The 19,257-nt window shown below is 43.2% G+C and overlaps 1 protein-coding gene across 2 annotated transcripts in view; it reads right to left on the bottom strand.

Moving 5' to 3' along the window:
- NECTIN2 (nectin cell adhesion molecule 2) overlaps positions 1-18,011 on the bottom strand; it is a 135,127-nt gene extending 117,116 nt beyond the window's left edge. The window contains exon 1 of one of the 2 annotated variants that reach the window (XM_073602133.1): positions 17,350-18,011. In XM_073602133.1, coding sequence (XP_073458234.1) covers positions 17,350-17,395 — 46 coding nt within the window. In that variant the 5' untranslated portion in view covers positions 17,396-18,011. The remainder of the gene's footprint in view (positions 1-17,349) is intronic. The other variant, XM_073602134.1, reaches the window with a different exon arrangement.
- Between the last annotated feature and the right edge of the window lie 1,246 nt (positions 18,012-19,257).

The following is a 19,257-nucleotide window of genomic DNA, read 5'->3' as shown; positions in this document are numbered from 1 at the left end:
ATAACTGTATATGTAATCACAGGAATGCAAACAAATGTAGGAATTTTCAGGCATGCAAAACAAAAATTCCATGCATAGAATTTTTGTTCAACTTGCAGGCTAATGAGAGATTTTACAGATTCCTCAATCAACGCTAAACAGTGTGGATGGATGGTTTCCCCACTACTGTGGCTGTCAGAATACCTGAACAGTGGCTGCATTTGATTGGATGTAGTCACCGTTTAGTCAGCAATATGCCACCTGACTCCATCTACAAAAGTTGATTGAATCGTTGACATTCGTTCGGCCAAGTAGTGCTGATAGGAATAATCTACAGGTCAAATTTCAGACGATTCAGCATAAATTGGCCCAAATTCAAGCCATGTTTGGCAGCCATTATCCTGACTTTTCATCAGAGACACGGAAAGGCAACGTTGCTGACCTTCTGAAAATGCCCGACTGTCATCCTAAACCTCTGAAGTCTTCAGTCCTTTGAAACTCCCTTAAAGTGCTACTAAACCCCAGACCCTGTATTTCACGATATCTGGTCTCCCACAGTACACAGAACATTGAAATGCAATAGTTTAAGTAAATATAAATTCCCAGTCTCATCAGCAATCCTCTGTCTGGACAGTGCCGATAACATGCACTCTTCCATTAAAAAAAAAAAAAACAAAACATTGCAATCTCTTCTCCAATCACGCAACACCTTCAATTAATTGAAAAGAACGCAGAACATGTTTGGAATGGATGAGCTGCAGAGCAAGTGACCCGCTGTGATCCATGTACTCCAGTTTAAACTGTAACTTAGCTTTAAAATCAGCCCTACCTATAACTCTGCCGCTGGTGTGGAACTACAAGCCCCATCAAGTCATCCTGGATTTTGTAAGGTACAACAAACCTGCCAATCACATGAGTGCATTGTGGAAACCTTGCTTCTATAAATTCACTGTCCCAGTTCTGCAAGTTAAAGAATGTATAAAAGCGAGTACCAAGTGCTGCCATTTATCACTATATAATGGATTACCTTTCAGCCACAGCCTCCAAGTAATCAATAAACAAGTTAAAGTTTAAAGAAAAAAAAATTATGAAGGTCACTTTTCATGTGCATTTCACCTGACGAGAGAGAGAGAGAGAGAGAGAGAGAGAGAGAGAGAGAGAGAGAGAGAGAGAGAGAGAGAGAGAGAGAGAGAGAGAGAGAGAGAGAGAGAGAGAGAGAGAGAGAGAGAGAGAGAGAGAGAGAGAGAGAGAGAGAGAGAGAGAGAGAGAGAGAGAGAGAGAGAGAGAGAGAGAGAGAGAGAGAGAGAGAGAGAGCTCCTAATCCTGCATTAAATCCAGCGAGCTCCTAACAGTTTTTTAATAAGCCAACGTTGTTGCTTATGGTATTGTCAGCCCTGACTGAGTTCTGTTCTTTTGGACTAGAGCAGGGGTCTCCAAACTTTCTAATCAAAGGGCCAGTTTACTGTCCTTCAGATTAAGGGGGGCCAGACGGTGGCTATTGGGAGTAGAAAAGGTCCCGACATCAGTAGGAAAATATAGTGCCCCATCGCTTGGACCCTGGCCTGGACTAGAGGAATGTGTGCTGTACAGATTTAGGAAGTTGGCTGAAGGAAACAGAGAAACCTTCTGACACTCCTGGAAGTGTCAGATGCAGAAGATTCTTTAAAAGCTCTTAAAATAGTATAGAGAGGGCATGAACAGAAGAACAGATACTTATTAAGGGCTGGTTCACACTACAATTTCTGCGCTCCACATGCATTTCTGCACGTGAATTTTTTTTTAAAAAAAAAAAGCATCTAATGGCCTGCACAGTGCTTTCCATATAGTCCAAAGGCCCTAGTTCACACCAGTGCAGTGCATTCCAGTGCAGTCAACAGAAAGTAGAACCTACTTTTTTTTGTATAGAACACATCTGGAATGCAGCAAAATGCATATAAACAAACCAAAAATGCAGAGTCAAAAAAAAAAAAAAAAAAACACAACACACACACACACACACTGAAAATGCAAAAAAACTAAATAAACAGAAATTGATGTGGAACAGCCCTAAAAGACTTCCTTTCCATGCAGCTTTTACTTTTTTGTGTTGAGATGACAGGGTCTCTTTAAGCCACCAAAGGGGCAGAAGGCACTGATCTCAAAGCTGCACTATGTGTAATCGCTAGTTCTTGTCCAAAGCACCAAGAAGCAGGGTGCTGAAATCTGAAAAGGGTCCAGACGTGGGCCCCAAGCAAAGGGTTAGCTTGGCTGCAGTTGGTCATGAATTTATTATATGTATTTCAAGCAACAATTTTACACAGCGATACTGTACTCTTACACCACTTTCTGCCCTCAAGAAACTTACAATCTAAAGCCCCTAAGACATGAGCCAATTAACCTACCAGCATGTCTTTGGAGGGTTGGAGGAAGCATATGCAAGCACAGGGAGAAAATGCAAACTCCATGCAGCTAGTGTCCTGGACAGCATTTAAACCAGAGACCCCAGTGCTGCAAAGCAGTAGTGTTACCCACTGAAGCATTCAAAATGGAGATTAAAAAAAAAAAAAAAAAAAAAACGAACTAGTTCACTAGTTCTGATGTTCTAACGTAGATGGTGAGCTCTTAGGACCCAGCACCCTTACATCTGCTAACCTCTCAATGTAACGTGCGTGATTTGTGTTGTACGGCATGCACAGATGGCTTTACACAAACAAAGATGCATTATACTTTAATAATCACTTGGGTTATGCGGAAAACATAGAATTAAACAAGCATCTCGCTGGCTCGCTCTTTATGGGGTTTATTCTTTCGGCGTTAAATAGTTTTTTGCTTCACATCTACTTTTTTCCCTCCATTGCTCGCTATAATAAGGATCATCGGAGCGTGAACTGAGAGCAAAAATAGAATGCAGGAGAAAAAAAAAAATATATATGTGAACGAAGCAACAGAATGGAAATGCTGAAGTAGGAATAGTATTAAAGTGAACCTGTCACGAAAATGAAGGCCTGGCTCGCAGTCTCCACTCCAATTCATCCCAAAGCTGTTCTATCGGGTTGAGGTCAGGACTTTGTGCAGGCGAGTCAAGTTCCTTCACCCCAAACTCGCTTGCTTTGTGCACTTGTCTTACTGGACTTACTGGTTCATCCATGTCTTTATGGACCTTGCTTTGTGCACTGATGCTCAGTCATGTTGGAACTGGAAGGGGCCAATCCCCAAAAACTGTTCCCACAAAGTCGGGAGCATAAAATTGTCCAAAATGTCTTGGTATGCTTGGGGTGGAGGAACTTGACTGGCCTGCACAAAGTCCTGACCTCAACCCGATAGAAAACCTTTGGGATAAATTAGAGCGGAAACTGCGAGCCAGGCCTTCTCGTCCACATCAGTGCCTGACCTCACAAATGCGGTTCTGGAAGAATGGTCAAACATTCCCATAGACACACTCCTAAACCTTGTAGACAACCTTCCCAGAAGAGTTAAAGCTGTTAAAGCTGCAAAGGGTGGGCCAACTCAATACTGAACCCTATTGACTAAAACACCACTAAAGTTAATGTGCAGGCACACTTGATGTGTGCTGCGTCCCGCAGCACACATCAAGTGGCGCAATGCGATATGGTGCATAGTTGGACGAAGTTCAATTTTGTGACACTTCAACATAGTTAGAGCCAAAACATAAATGCTGTGATGCACTGTAACAATGTGTTATACCTGTGGGCTGGTATGGACGAGCCCTTAGACTGTATTCACACCTGAGCAGTGTGCTTTTTTTTTTTTTTAGGACATTACAGGCGTTTTGTTTTCTTGTCATGCACATACGAACATTTTAATCGCACTGCACTATGTGGTTTCCCTGCAGCCATGGTTTCTGAAAAGGTACAGGGACCTATTCCCTGCGTTTTCAGTGGGTACAGCAGTCTATTGAAATGACTAGGCTACCGTATCCGAGCACATACAGCCACAGGGAAAGTGAACCAGGGCTTAACACACGTGGAGGAGTGGGTGAACAGATCTGAACACACACTACCTGTGTTTGGATCCGTGGACCCACTCCTGCACACGTGCCATTTTGACATGAATTTGGAGATGTGTTTGCATCTACCTCTATAGCAGGGGTCTCAAACTGGCGGCCCCCAGCTGTTGAGAAACTACAAGTCCCATGAGGCATTGCAAGGCTGACAGTTACAAGCATGACTCCCACAGGCAGAGGCATGATGGGACTTGTAGTTTTACAACAGCTGGAGGGCCGCCAGTTTGAGACCCCTGCTCTATAGGCTTCCTGCGTGCAGTTCAGGGGGGATGCAGGTGTAATAGCAAATGTGGCCTGCATGCAGAACGGGTGTCAAAGACTGTCCAGAAGAAGCCTAAGTGTGGAGTGAGGACGAGCTCCTGGGTATGCACCTAGGACTATGTGGAGGATTTGGGTGCTTTTGTTGTTTTTCCAAGTTGGCTACTAGCCAGGTATGAATGAGCCCCTACTAGCCAGCTTGATCTGCACTTAAAACTAGAGAAAAAAAAAAAGGTTCAAATAGGCAATACAAAGGCCTTTAGGATTGTAGGCCTTCATGAGGAAAGCCAACTTAACCCTCTTGTATTGAAATTTTTTGTAACTGGACAGTCTCCCTTTATACTTGAAAATGCTGTGCAGACTGTTTGCGCTATATAAATGCCTTATTCTAATAATAATAATAATAATAATAATAATAATATCACTGCATACATTAACCACATACAGTTGTGGTGATCCCCTCATCTGTTACCTCAGCCAAGATGTGTATCGGAGCAAATTGTCTATTTGCAATTAATGTATTGCTACAGCTGAGGCCTGCAACCAAACAAAACAGCTGCATCCTCCGTTCTGCCATCACACTTTTCCCTGTCAAATGTCAACATGGTATAAAGGGATCATATTTGTTAGAAACAAACAAGCCAATTACCCTTGTGACTGACACTTGTATTATGTGCACAGCTTGGGGGGCGAAAAAAATAAAAACTGAAAACGGCAAACAAGTACTCGGTGTTCTTGTGCACCGTGCCAATGCTTGGCAAGGTCCTCGGAATGAAGATTCCTCTTCCCTCACACGTCTGGATACATACATTTACATTGAAAAGATTTCCTCAGAAAACTAAAGTGCATATCAACCCAAAGGGCTCATTTACACGGGCGCTTAGCCCTGTACGGCGTGAGGAGACGCTTGCTTTGTGTACTAGCGCTGAGCTACGTGCAGGCGGGGCCCATATTAGTGAAAGGAGACTCCGGCTGTTAGAACTTATTCATACTGGTGAGTTTGACAGGTACTCTGGGAGAGGTGCACAGGCCCCAATGCAGAACCTGTGCATTCAGGGCTGTACACTGGCCCCTGTGTATCTGTCAGATTCACCTGTGAGGGTAAGTCCATACAAGTGGCCGGTGTTTCTCCATTCACCAATATGGACTGCCTGAACACCGCTCAGTGCTAGTACAAAAAGTAAACAAATGGCTCCTCAGGCTGCACGCCCCTGTGAATGACCCCCTGGAGATGTGACTTATATTGGCTCAACCGCACACAGGTGATTCTGACAAATATCCAGTGATGAGTGCACAGGTTCTGCATCAGGATCCGTGCCCCTCTACCCACGTACCTGTCAGACTCGAGTCCCTATAGCCAATGCATCTCCATTCACACCGCTCAGCACTAAGGCAAAAAGTAAACAAAATGGCTTCTTGCGCTATATAGGGCTAAGCACCCGTGTGAATGAGCCCTTAAACCCCAAAGTTCTGGAGCTTTTTTTGTAGCTCAAATTGGACAGATTTGCGCGTTTTTATTCTCATAGAAGTGAATGAAAACTTGCGATTTGCACGTTTTTGTGTTAATAAACACCCAAACAAAAATAACATTATTATTATTATTATTATTATTAATTTAGTCTTCGACACTGGAACGATTGGGTTCAGGTAGGAAAAGGGGGGCTCTGGGGGGCTGCTGCAGCAGAGAAGGCTTTTCACCTTAATGCATAGAATGCATTAAGTGCTGCAGCAGCCCCCCAGAGCCCCTCTTTTTCTTACCTGAACCCGATCGTTCCAGTGTCAAAGATGAGCCCAGCAGCTCCAGCCGCTGTCTCGGGTTCTCATTGAATACTGCTACTGCTACTGCTGTCAATCAAATCCATGGGAGAAGGGGGGTGGGGCCGAGTCCTGTCTGTGTCAATGACAGCAGGACTCGTGAGCACTCCCGCACAAGGGCCCCCATGGAAAGTGGCTCATCATCGGGGGCATTTGATGAAGAGGAGGGGCCAGGAGCACCATCGGGGGACCTCAGAAATGGAGGATTGGGGCCACTCGGTGCAAAACCCTTGCACAGAGCAGATCAGTGTGACATGTTTGTAAAAGGTTCATTTGTTTTTTTTTTTCTTTTTTAAAAATATCACTTTAATGATTATTTTTATTTGTATATTTATTTTACATTTATTTTTTCACTCATTCATTCATGTAGTAGTAAAACCCTGGCAAAAATAAATAGATATTAAGACCATAAACACTTAACCTTAACCCCTTACCCTAGCAAAAAAAAAAAAAAAAAAAATTATTAATAAAAGCTGTTGGACAAAGCTAAAAACCTAGCAATAAAAATGAACAGATGATCGTTTTCTCTAGCTCAAAAACACGCCAAAATTGAGCGAAAAAAATGCTACGCTCAGGTATGAACTAGGAATGACATCTGGACTCACTTGCACAGGTGAGTTTGACAGGTATGGGCGTATTCCCTCGGATGCACAGGCTCTGCGTCAGGGTCATTGCACCCATCCCAGTGTCTGCTGTGCAGATGAGCATGTAAAGCTAATACATGTCCATTCACCAATTTGGGCTTCCCTCACGTAGTTCATCACTAGGGCAGAAAAGTAAACAAAGGGCTCCTCACGCTGTACGGCACTGAGCACTCATGTGTATGAGCCCCAATGCTTTTTATTTGCTCCCTTTCAATTAAAGTACAAAAAACACACACCACTTGTTGATCTTGCCAGAGATCCAGGAAGCCGATAACATCCTATACACTTTTTCTCAAAGAAAAAGGAGAGAGACAGGTGTACTATGGTCCTAACACACAAAGGCAACAACACTGCTTCTCCATAGATACGGGAACAATTGAAAGTAAAACTAAAAGCAAAACTTTTTTCTTTAGTTTTGAATAGAGTGAGGAGGGATTACAAGGTGTGTCAAGTTTTTATCGCTGTCTGTGTCCCCATTAGGGAGATTCACCCTCTCTCTTTGTCCTGTTTACCATTATCATTGAAAGTAAGTAAAAGAAGATTCCAAATTTTGGGTTGTCCCCAGAAATGTGATAGAAGGGAAATCTTCCAATGGGAACACTAGTTCTGGTGACTTGGTGGTCCCCAAGAAATTCCCTTAATTTGCAGAGATTCTCTCACTTCCTTTAGCTAAGGGAAATCTCCACAATGGGACACAAAATAGCAAACAAAAAAACAAAAACAAAAAAAAACAAACACACCAAAAAGAATAAAAAAAAAAAAAAAAAGTTTTGCCTATAGTTCTACTTTAGGCGTCTAAATCTATATTCCTCTGAAGACCGATCCATGTACTGACAAGTGGGGAGGAAGCCATGCCTCCCCATTTTTTCAGACAGATGTACCACAAACATGTGCATTGCACTTGGTTGCGGGTCGCTTGCAGTGCTTCCCTGTTACTTGAATGAACTGTATAGTGAGCTTGCTGCCTGCCGATTGCTACGACCGGTAAACTTTGTCACAGGAGCAAAGCATCGCATCTGTGGCATGTCAACACCCCCGTCCGCTGCCTATTGCAGCCTAAGGTGGGGCGGTAGGCAAAAAGTCTCAACCGCACATTTTTACTGCCCCCCCACACACACACACACACATCTAAAAATTAAGCCTTAGTGAGTTTTTGCTGTCACCATAGGATATGAATTGGTGATTCTGCTACCAGTAACACTGCCTTAGGGCGACAATGCTCATCTACAAAATACTAACTATAACTTACAAAGCCATCCACAACCTGGCCCCCAACTACATCACTAACCTAGTCTCAAAATACCAACTGAATCGTTCTCTTCGCTCCTCCCAAGACCTCCTGCTCTCAAACTCCCTTGTCACCTCATCCTATGCTTGCCTTCAGGACTTCTCCAGAGCCTCTCCCATCCTCTGGAATGCTCTACCCCAATCTGTCTGATTCTCTCCTACTTTATCCACTTTCAGACGATCCCTGAAAACGCATCTCTTCAGAGAACACTTTCTGGCCCCCACCTAACAACTGTACATTTATCTCTCAATCAGCACATCACCCACAGTTATTACCTCTTGTATCTCTTGACCTTCCATCTTAGATTGTAAGCTCTAAGGAGCAGGGCCCTCTAATTCCTACTGTATTAAAGTGTATTGTATTTGTACTGTCTACCCTCAAGTTGTAAAGCGCTACGTAAACTGTTGGCGCTATATAAATCCTGAAAAATAATAATAATAATAATAATAATAATAATAATAATAATAATAATAATGTACCTCTACAGTATCTAGTAGCAGGTGTTGTGTGCAGGCAGCCCATGTAGGTGTATGGAGACACAGCCGCTCATCCCAAATTGATAGGCGTTTAGGTGCATGGCCGTGAACAGTGTGCGTTTGGGACCATCTACCCGCACACCTGTCAAATTGGGACAAGCAGCTGTGTCCATGTAACCACTGCATCCCCATACAGCTGTGCATGGACAGTCTGCAACACAGTACCTGGTGGCTCAAGCCACATAAACACATGGCCCATTCATGGACTAAAAAAGAAAAAAAAAAAAAAAGGATACCTGTTGATCTCAACAGCAATCAGCCAGTGGCCTCTTTGGAGTGTTATCTCAATGTTATTAGGATTGACAGTGTGCAATTAGATCAAAACAATCAAATCGATAAGCAAATGAATATGATCAGATTCAGAGTTGGTCTGCCAAGACAGAAAATATTAATTGCTTTACGCCAAGATAAATCTGTTGTAGAATTTTTCATTTTGAAAAGAGTAAGGGAGAGTTAATACCCCTGTCACTATTTTTTGCCATCTCTGTCCCAGTGGGGAGATTTCCCTTCACTTCCTGCAAGTTAGTTATGGGAATCCCTTAGGGAACCCCAGGTCACCACAACTAGTGTCCTCATTGGGAGATTTTCCTATTACTTTTCTGGGGACAACCCAAAATTTGTGAATTTTTTTTTACCCTTCACTTTTTTGTGATAAAAAGGTATTAAAAAAAAAAAAAACCCAAGGACAAATAGAGAGGATGAATCTCCCAGGGGCACAGACAGCAATAAAAACCTGACAGGTGTTCTAATCCCCATCGGGTTCCTCTGCCGCCAATAGTGATCAATGTATTCTGACAGAGGGAAAGCGTAGGGGGAGGGGCCCTCCGCCCCCCATCAACGCTAACTGCGTTAATGGGGAAAGCGAGAGATTTATTTTCCATCCACGCGTGGTTGAAGGAAGGAAAATTGCATAATCTATATCCTGCTTAAGAGATTGCATGTAAAAATCAAATGCCATTAGTTACTTGTGATCTTATCTTTCAACTATTGATTGAAATATGCCTCCTTGTATTTGTTATATTGATTTAAACAGGTTGATTATTATAGATCAATTATTCTCATTGGAAAAGAAATCGATCACTTAGGGATACATGTGTGGCCACCATTAGATTCAGTTGAGGAGTGAGTGTAGGTACCCTAGGACAGGAGGCCTTTTTGACAGGATCACCAGGTGGAAATAAAAAGGTAGGAACAGTGGCTATGTGGTTAGCACCTCCGCCTGGCATCACTAGGGTTGTCGGTGTGAGTCCCAACCACTATTGCATGTTCTCCCTGTGACCAGGGCCGCTGATAGGGCAGTACAGCCAGCCCTCTTGTACTGGGCCCAGGCCCTATCAGTTCAAAAGGGAGGCCCAGGCACCTGCCGAGCAGGAGGTCTGGCTGTACAGTCTATTGCAGACACTGATCCTCTTCTGCCTCCCCTTGCAGCACTGCTAGCTTCTCCTCTTCTTTCTCCCTCTGGCTGCACTGCAGGGGGATTGGATCTAGCACTTGCACCCCCATCCATCTGCTGTCCAGGCCCCCCTGTGTGCCCCTTTCCTCCTCTCTTCTCCTGCCAGCAGCTGATGCAGGCACACAGGAGGAGGTTTCAGAAGAGAGCGGGAGAAGGGGCCAGTAAATGTCATTTACTGGCCCCTTTCATTCTTAAATGAACACAGTGAGCGATCGGAAGCGATCACTCCTGTGTCTATTCCTCACTGAAGCCTAGTAAATTGTTTGCTATGATTCTGTGTGTGAATGAGCAGGAAGCCTCAGAGCGCTTCCTATTCATTCATCTGTGCAGCTGAGGCTACAAAGAAAGGGACTGATAAAATCGATGTCCTCAGTCACTTTCGGTCGGGGGGAAAGGAGCCTTGTCAGGTAGGCTGTATGGGGCCCCCCGTGATTTCTAACAGCAGCCCTGCATGTGCTTGTGCGAGTTTCCTCCCACACTACCAAGACATGCTGGTAGGTTAATTGGCCCTAGTATGTCTGTTTGTGAGTGAGTTAGGGACCTTAGATTGTACAATCGCATCAGTCCCTGCCCTCGAGAAGCTTACAATCAGCGGCGGCCGGTCCATAAGTGGCGCAGGGGCACCGCCCCCCCCTAATCTCTAGACGCTGGAGCCAGACGCATGGATTTCTACAAGGTTTTCTTTTTTTGTTGTTGAAGCCCACGATTAGAGCCTGAGGCTCCAATTGGCTTGAAAAAAAACTTGGGCTCGGGGCACAGAGCACAGTGCCCCAAGCCCACCCACTTGTGACATTAGTGAATCAACGGTCGTTGTTGTCTTCCTGCTTCTCCTCTCGGCCAATGAGGACAGGAAGCGGGTCCTAAGACCGGATTGGCCAAGAGAAGCCGCCCAGAACTTGGATGGTGTAAAGGGTGTTTGTGCGCCCCCCCCCCCCAAAAAAATATATACACACACACAAATTTATGGTGCTATATTAGCACCTGTAATTAAAATAAATACAAAATAAGACCAATTTGGCGACCACATCTAAGGGCTGGTAAGCTGCAATATATATAACATTTTTGTTTAGATATGCCTTAAAAAAAAAAAATGTATTCAATATCTTATTATAACCCAAAGCTAGGGACACGATGCAAGTCCTAACAATCCACATAACTAAGTGCCCCTCCAGGGAGCAGAAGATCTTTTAGCAGTCGGAAGTTTGCCAACCGCTGTCAAAGCCCATAATTTAACTCAACACTGGAAAAAGTTCTACCTGTTGCATTCTCATCAGGTCCCTATTCAATGGCCGGCAGATACGATTTCACATTTTCTGTTAACACTTTAGTAAAAAAAAAAAAAAAAAAAACGTAACAGTAGAGAAGCTTTCTATGGAGATTGGATCTCAGCCTGATCCCCACAAACATTTCTTTACAACAATAGCCAGTATCGGTGAGAGAGACAGGCCTATGGGGGATGGGACTAGAACAATCAGCCTGAGAGCTGGGTGTGACAAGGAGTGTATAGAAGGGACTGGTGACCTCCGCTCCCCTATACAATAACCTCCCCCTGGTGATACTGGCCAGACTACCCCCCTCCCCCAATCTAATTATTATTACTCAGACATTCCCAGGATTCCAGAACACAACTAAACACTTTCATAAAACAGGCCAGTTGGCAGAAGGAGGGCAGAGACTGGCCAGGGACACATTTGGGCCAATTAAAAAATTAACGTAAAAACTTCTGGACTTGACGTAACCAAAATTTAACTATTTATTCAGATCACTTAACATTTTGCATGGCTGCCATTAGTTAGTGCAGCTTGTGCTGCTTTATTGATTTTGTATTTCCTTTAAAAAAAAAAAAAAAAAAAAAATTCCCCAAAGAAATACCGTTGTCTTAACTAGCCACAAAAAGTTTGCAAATGTTGATTGCTCAACACCGGAAATGGAAATATTTTTACCATGAATTAGCTGGAAAATTATGTACAGTAAAATAATAAAAACATGAAGTAACCAGTTCGGGCCGATTCACATGGGCGCGACTTTGAAGCTGCGTCGCACAGCGCTACGTCATCGTGGCTTGCATACGACTTTTTTAAACAGTCAATGAAGTCGTGCTGAAGTCGCAGCAAAGTAGTGCAGGAACTTTTTTCTAAGTGGGAACGGCTTGAGTCACACCTATTAGAACGGTCGCCTGACAAGTGAGGGAGTGTGAACTGGCACTTGCGCTAGGTTCACAACTAAACGTTTTTTTGTTTGCCGTGTGTGCGTGGGCATGGCAGCCCATTCAAGTGAACGGCTGTGTCTGCGTTGCCGCATAAAAAGGATGCATACACCTTTCAAAAACAGGGCCCGCAAAGAAATCATATGGTATTTTTGACCGTGCAATTTCCCTACGGTTCCTGCACATGATGATTCTTTATGCATTGAGGTGCCATTCAGAATTAGTGGCAGCCCACGCAATTCCTCAGAGGAGTGCATTTTTCACTGTGGGTATTACTGCGATTCCCGCAGCCACATGCACAGATGCGAACTGAGGGGGTTAGTGGCTTATATACCAGATTTAGGGCTCAGTCACATAGCTGTTTATAGCCGAACACCACCCAGATCAGTGTATTTACGCTCAGCCTGTACAAATCAATGGCAGGCTCTCCGCAGCTGACCGCACACAAGCGTAGATCGATTATCTGTGCTTAGGGACAGATGCGTGGCCGTGGACGGCATACAAAGCTGCACATCTGGCCTTGGCTGCGTGTATTCTCTCTTTGACAGTGCCGGCCCATCATTGATTTGTACAGTTTTCCCGTCCGCATTGGAACCGCAAACTCGTGGCCGCACCCGCCACAGATATGCGGATATGATGGTGTACCATGAACAGCCACGTGAATGACTCCTTAAAATACAAGCTTTCAGGACCCTAAATCTAGGTTCACACCTATGCAGGTTGTGGTTGATGCATTATATTTTTTTTGACAGGGGTCTTGTCATGCAGGAGAAGCCACCAAAAACGCACCAGAAGTGCATCAAAAATGCAAGCACTGCGTTTCTTTTGAAGTCTACAAAACCAAAAACGCAATCTCCCACAAGCATTAAAAGTCTCTGACCCCTTCCAAAAAAAAAAAAAAAAAAAAATGCCTCAGTTGAAACCGCACAGATGTGACCATGACCCAAAGGAAGTCACGTTAAATGGACTGTAGTGTGTTTCTGCAAAACTCAATCGCACTGCAAAAGGCATAGGTGTGAACCCAGCATATTGTTCCATTGTAATAAAAAACGCACTTGGCCTGGTTCTACACAATAAAGATGCTATATGCTCCCATCTTGGTGCTGCAGTGCAGTACGTTTTTTAAAAATACAACATGTTAGGTTTTTCTGCTTTTAGTGCATTGGGAGGCCTATAGAAGTCAATGGCGGCGGCATATCAAAACATATAAGAGGTGTTTTGATGCATTGGCAGCAGGTAATAAGCCTTGGTCAATGGCTGTTAACCCTATACACTCCAAATTTGTGCATCAAAATGCATGTCAATGCACAAAATAAAAACAAAAAACAAACAAACACACCATTGCCACATGGATCTAAATAGGTGGTAAGGGCCCATTTACAATAGCCTCTGTTTTAGTGTGCCAGCAGTGGGGGTGATGCCCTGCATGATTACAATGCAAGGCAATGTTTGATGATTTAATAAAGGGAGGAAAAAAAAAAAAAAAAAGTGATATTTCATTCATTATTCTTATGCACCGCAGCATGGAGCTGCGGCGTTAAAACAGTGAGTCCTGGTAAGATCCAATGTGCAGAAAAAACACAGCATGTCTGCATCCCATCTGAAGGCAGCATTGAAGTGTGGACATGGCAGATGGAAAACAATTACTTTCTATGTAGCTTTATGGTGACTGGCATCGATCAAGTGCAGAAAAACGCCAGTCATCGCACAAAGTCTGAACGGGCCCGAAGGGCCCATTCACACCAGGTACAGTGGGACTGTCTTGGGTGCCCGTTCCCGTGCAGCCTCACTGAAACACAAGGAAAAATAGCTCTCCTACATGGCCAGTTTACACCGCCAGCTGGAAAAAAGAGTTTTGTATACAGTACTTTTTTTTTTTTTTTTTTTTTTTTAGCACAGGGCAATGCACCGCCTCACAACACGCTGCAACCAATAGAACTTTGTAGCACAGTGGCTTAGTGGTTAGCACTTCCACCTAATAGCACTAGGGTCATTGGTTTACATTCCAACCGCGGCACTACTTGCATGTTCTCCTGTGCCTACATGGGTTTCCTCCTATGCTCCAAAGACATCAAAGACATGCTGATAGGTTAATTGGCCATATGCATCGGATTTAGGGACCCTTACAGTGGCGGCCTGTCCATTAGGGGAGCACGCCCCCCCCCCCCCCCCCCCCATTTTTGGAAGCACGCGATTAGAGCCAGAGGCTCTAATATGCTTGAAAAAAGAGTGGGCACAAGGCGCAAAGCACTGCACCCTGAGCCCACCCAGTTGTGTGACAATGGCAAAAAAAAATTTGTCACATTGATTCTCCTCCCGGCCAATCAGGAAGCAAGTCTGAGACCTGTTTTCTGATTGGCCGAAAGAGGAGGAGGGGGGAGACGCATTGCGGGAGCCGCTGTGATGCCGAGCCAAAAAGGAGACACATGGGAACCCGTCGCCCGGAGAGGGAATGACCCACCTGAAAGGACCAGGAGGGGGGTGTGTGTGGGTGCACAGTTTGCCCCCCCCCCCCCCCCCAAAAAATAAAATAAAATATTGAACAGTCCATTGGCACTGCGGTTATCCCACTACAAACCAGCGGCTGCGCTCTAATGCTGGTGTGAATGAGCCCTAAAGGATTTCTCATCAGATCAGCTGAAGAAATGCATTTTCAAAGTTTGCATTTTTAATTTATTGATTTATCCAAAAAACACCCCTTTAGGAAAATGCTAATTTGCACCTGACTAGAGGAAAAAAAAAGAAAAAAAAAAAAAGTCTGCTCGTTAATTCTTACAGCGAAAGTCTCAAGATTCTGAAATGATTCTATAGACAATTAGCGATCATTATTACAGAGTGAATTGCATCTTCGAACAGGATTATTAATTTCCTAAGTAGGAGATCTGGGTATGCAGAGCACGTTCTTTGCTGCTCAATGTAATTTAATCGCTGGTAGTTTTCTGCAGGAAAAAAGAAAGTTTATCCTGGTGGATCATAAAACTAAATTCAGAGAGCAGCACTGTGGGCAAATGCATACCAACCAATCAGCTTAAAGTAAGCTATTGAAAGTGGAATTTGGATTGGTTATCCTTTGCGATTGCGATTGCGTTGTTACCAAGTTTACCAAAGTTCTTTGTTCTATTCAAAAGAAAACTTCTGTCCATAACAGAGCAGAGTCCCTCCCTCTACCTGCCTATCCTGTCACTGGATTCCAGGCCTTCAAGTTGGACAACTGTGCATACAAAGTCCAGAGTGTAACTGAAGAAGTGTACATTTATTATTTAAAATATACTTCCCAGCGTCCCCATAGAAAAATTTGATGATCTCATTGTAATGTTATTTTTTCAATCCAGGATTCCTGACCACCAGCCCTGGTTGAGACTGGCCATACACTGTACCAGCCTTTCACAACCTTTTCAACACAGAGGAACCTTTGAAATAACTTTCTGGTCTCAGGGAACCCCTGCTATTAACGAATATATCTACAACTCATGGTACATTAGTGTGATGGTCAGTGGGAAGAATGCTCCCTACACTTGAAGTCATTGGGAAGAATGCTCCCACTTACAGATGGCTAAAAAGATCAATGGTGTCAGTGGGAAGTTATCCGAGAGGTAGATATTGCTCAAGGAACTCAAACAACTTAAGTACTGTCTGTGATACTTTCAGGGTGTACCCCCATCTGCAAGGTCCCAGCAGTACTCAAGCACCCCTTAGCAAGCTCTGGAGGAACCCTAGTTGAGAAACCCTGCATTATACAATCCAATTGTACATTCTCCTTTAGATCAACCGTCTCTGTAATGTACATGCCAATCGATTGGATACCAGTGGAATAAATTGCTTAGACTTGTCCTGATATTACATAGCTTGGGAAAGTTAAACAAGATTGTAGAGTGTAGGGCCACCCTCAATGTGATCATAAATGGCCAACAAAACCCATCCGGCCACCTTGAACCCAAAATTACCAACTCATTTGGTTTTCCTCCTGTCGATCAAACAGATCTTCACATATTTACAATTATTTCTCGTAATTTAGTAATTCTTAGACTTGATACACGCCAACATTCCCCAATTATGAATCCCTGATCTGGTGCACTAGAGATTGCCCATAGAGGCCACTACACAAGTTGGACCATAGACAAACCTTTGCCTGGTTAACAATATTTAGTATAAACAAAAACAAGTCAAAAGAAACACTAACAAAAAGATAACATAGAAAAAACAGTGATAGAAAAATAAAATAAATATTGTTAAACAAGCAATTTATCCTACACAAGTCAACCCTGAACAGGGAGAGAGGGCTAGGATGCAATTGAAAACAGGGATAGAGAATAGAAAAATAAAAGAACCCACTATTGTATCCAATGCACTGATCTATATAGATCATGCCTTATACAATGTAATAAAACGGAGTATAAATAGCAACTCCATATAAACATATACACCTAGTTAACCCATAGGACATTCAAAGCAATAAAGAAGTAGTTACAAATAATTGTATAGTATATCAAAATATCACATCTATAAAATAGTTGTACTATATTTAAAATGGCATATTAAAAATATTAGGAAGGTTGGCGTGCTGTATACCATTAGAAGGTTATGCAAACAACAAAATACAGGGTGAACAGGTAGATCTAGTAAAAGGCAAGGAGGAGTAAATATTTAGCAAGTAGGAAGTAAGCTTATTGGGAACTGGGAGAAATAATTGACAAGCAAGTACAGTAAGCCTAGGCAGACCCAAGGGCACACATAATAAATTAAAAAAAAAAAAAAAATTATATATATATATATATATATATATATATATATATATATATATATATATATATATATATATATATACACACATACTAATATATATATATATATATATATATATATATATATATATATATATATATATATATTTGTAGCACACAGCTGACAGATACATAAAGACAGCACAGAAGGACATTAGAGGGTAGGAGAAGCACACACACAATGACTATGCATTGTACAGAAGGCATACAGGTAGTCTGTACAAGGAAGGACACAGGTCTAAAGCAGAGGCCATATTGTCGGGGTTCTGTACAGAGAAGTTTATGGATCTCTAGGTCTTGGGTGTAACACAAGGACATCACCTGGAAGTGCCTAGATCTGCGCTGCCTTCGAAAGCAACCATTAGAGCGCAGGAGCTGTCACTCACCTGTATAGAGAGGCCCTAGGAGCAGTAGAAAGAGAGGACACTGCATCCTGTAAGGGATGGATCCAGATGTCTCTTGGTTCAAGCTCTGGTGGTCTTTTGGCTTAAGCTCTAGATGTCCCTTAGCTCAAGCTCTAGATTTTTCTTAGCTCAAGCTCTAGATTTTTCTTAGCTCAAGCTCTAGATTTTTCTTAGATCTAGCTCTATAGATGTCCCTTAGCTCAGCTCCAGCTGTCTCTTAGCTTAAGCACTAGCTGTCCCTTGGATCAAGCTGTCGATGTCCCTTGGATCAAGCTCTGGCAGTCTCTTGTCCCAGTCTCTAGCAGTCTGTTGCTCCTCTCCCCTTCCTCCAGTATGCTGTTCTTCCCCTTGTACCAGGCTTGGGTCCTCCTGTTAGAAGTGTCAGCTCCCTCTGCCTCCTCCAGTATCACCCTTTTCTCTCTCCCAGCTCTGGTTTCACTCTTCTCCCAGCAGCTGACGTCATGTTTTACTATTATCATACCAAGCCCCGCCCGATTCACCTGTTCTTCCCAGGGATTAACCCTTTCCTTCCCCCCTCCCTGCACTCAGCTACCAGCAAAAAATCTAGGGCAGCGCTTGATCTGACATGCGAGGAGAGGACAGCCAGATCTAATGAAGCCTGCTTGCTGGAATTACATGCAATATAATAATAACTGTTAGCATCCTGGAAAAAATAAATAAAAAGAAGGGGTGGAGGGATACAGTGGCAGCATCTCTCATAGAGAAAGCAGCAGTTGGGTGGAGGGAGTTGGGTGGTTGGGGGGGGGGGGGAGGTACACATTCCTTGATTCTTTCATGATAAATTAGAACTCATTGGAGGAAGTAGGACCAGAAATGGGTCCACCATGATTTATTGATCAGTTGCAAAGTTGACACCAGTGTTCAATAAATCAGCTTTAATTTTATAAGCTTAGTGCGAATGACCTTTCCTGATCCATCTGCTTATAATCTATTTGTCTATGGCACTGTCTATCTAGGGATCTGAAATCCATACTTAAAAATAAATGCATCCCCAAGGAGCCCCAGCAAGGTTTTTATTTACTTGGTGGTTACAGTAAGCTGAAGAATGTTAAGTTATATGGATGAACTTTCACATTTTTAGTCGCAGATCTTGGTTTCATAAGGAAAAGCGTGCAGAATGGAGAATCCCAGAGCAACCAATTAGAATCCATCTTTGCTGACGTAAAAACTGAGATCTGATTTGTGGCTGGGAGTTGCTTTGCTGTCTTTTGTATTTTTTTTTTTTTTGCATTGCATGTAGGCCTAGAAGTCAAAGTACAGTAATCCTTAGCAACCTATCACAAATATTTTCTAGATCTAAGTAAACTCAAATGTGTCTGCTAACAGTTTCAGCACTGAAAAATCTGCACTGCCTTAGGCACTGGTTTATTAAATTACTACATTTACATATTTTTAATATGGCTTTTTTTTTTTTTTTTTTACAGTTGCAGCATACCAGATCAATTATGTTTTGTACTAGGAAATTCATATAGAGCCAGAAGAACTGGAATATTGAGCCCTGGTTCACACTGATGGGAAGCGGGAAACACAGCAAATCCTGTGCGATTCCCACACCACATTGCAGTCGCACGGCGTCCATACCATCTGCTGCGGGTGTCAATATTACATTTAACGACCCCCCCCCCGAAACAGCAGTGCAATGTCCAGAATCAGATTGCATGGGTGTGAACAAACATGTGCTGCGATTCAGGTGCAGGAAAAAAGGGTCTTGCATCATTTTGGTGCAAATGCGATTTGAGCCATACAAAATGTACGGCTCAAATCGCACTGCACAGACCTCGCATGTGATGTGCGGTGCGATTCCTGTGCAAATCACATGCGGTCTCCCGCAATGCACAAGGATGAACCCAGGCTGAAAGAGCAAGTGAA

Source organism: Aquarana catesbeiana, linkage group LG10 (assembly GCF_042186555.1).
Source record: "Aquarana catesbeiana isolate 2022-GZ linkage group LG10, ASM4218655v1, whole genome shotgun sequence".
NCBI lineage: Eukaryota > Metazoa > Chordata > Amphibia > Anura > Ranidae > Aquarana > Aquarana catesbeiana.
Note: the sequence above shows the minus strand (reverse complement) of the source record. Positions and strands in the feature narration are given on the sequence as shown.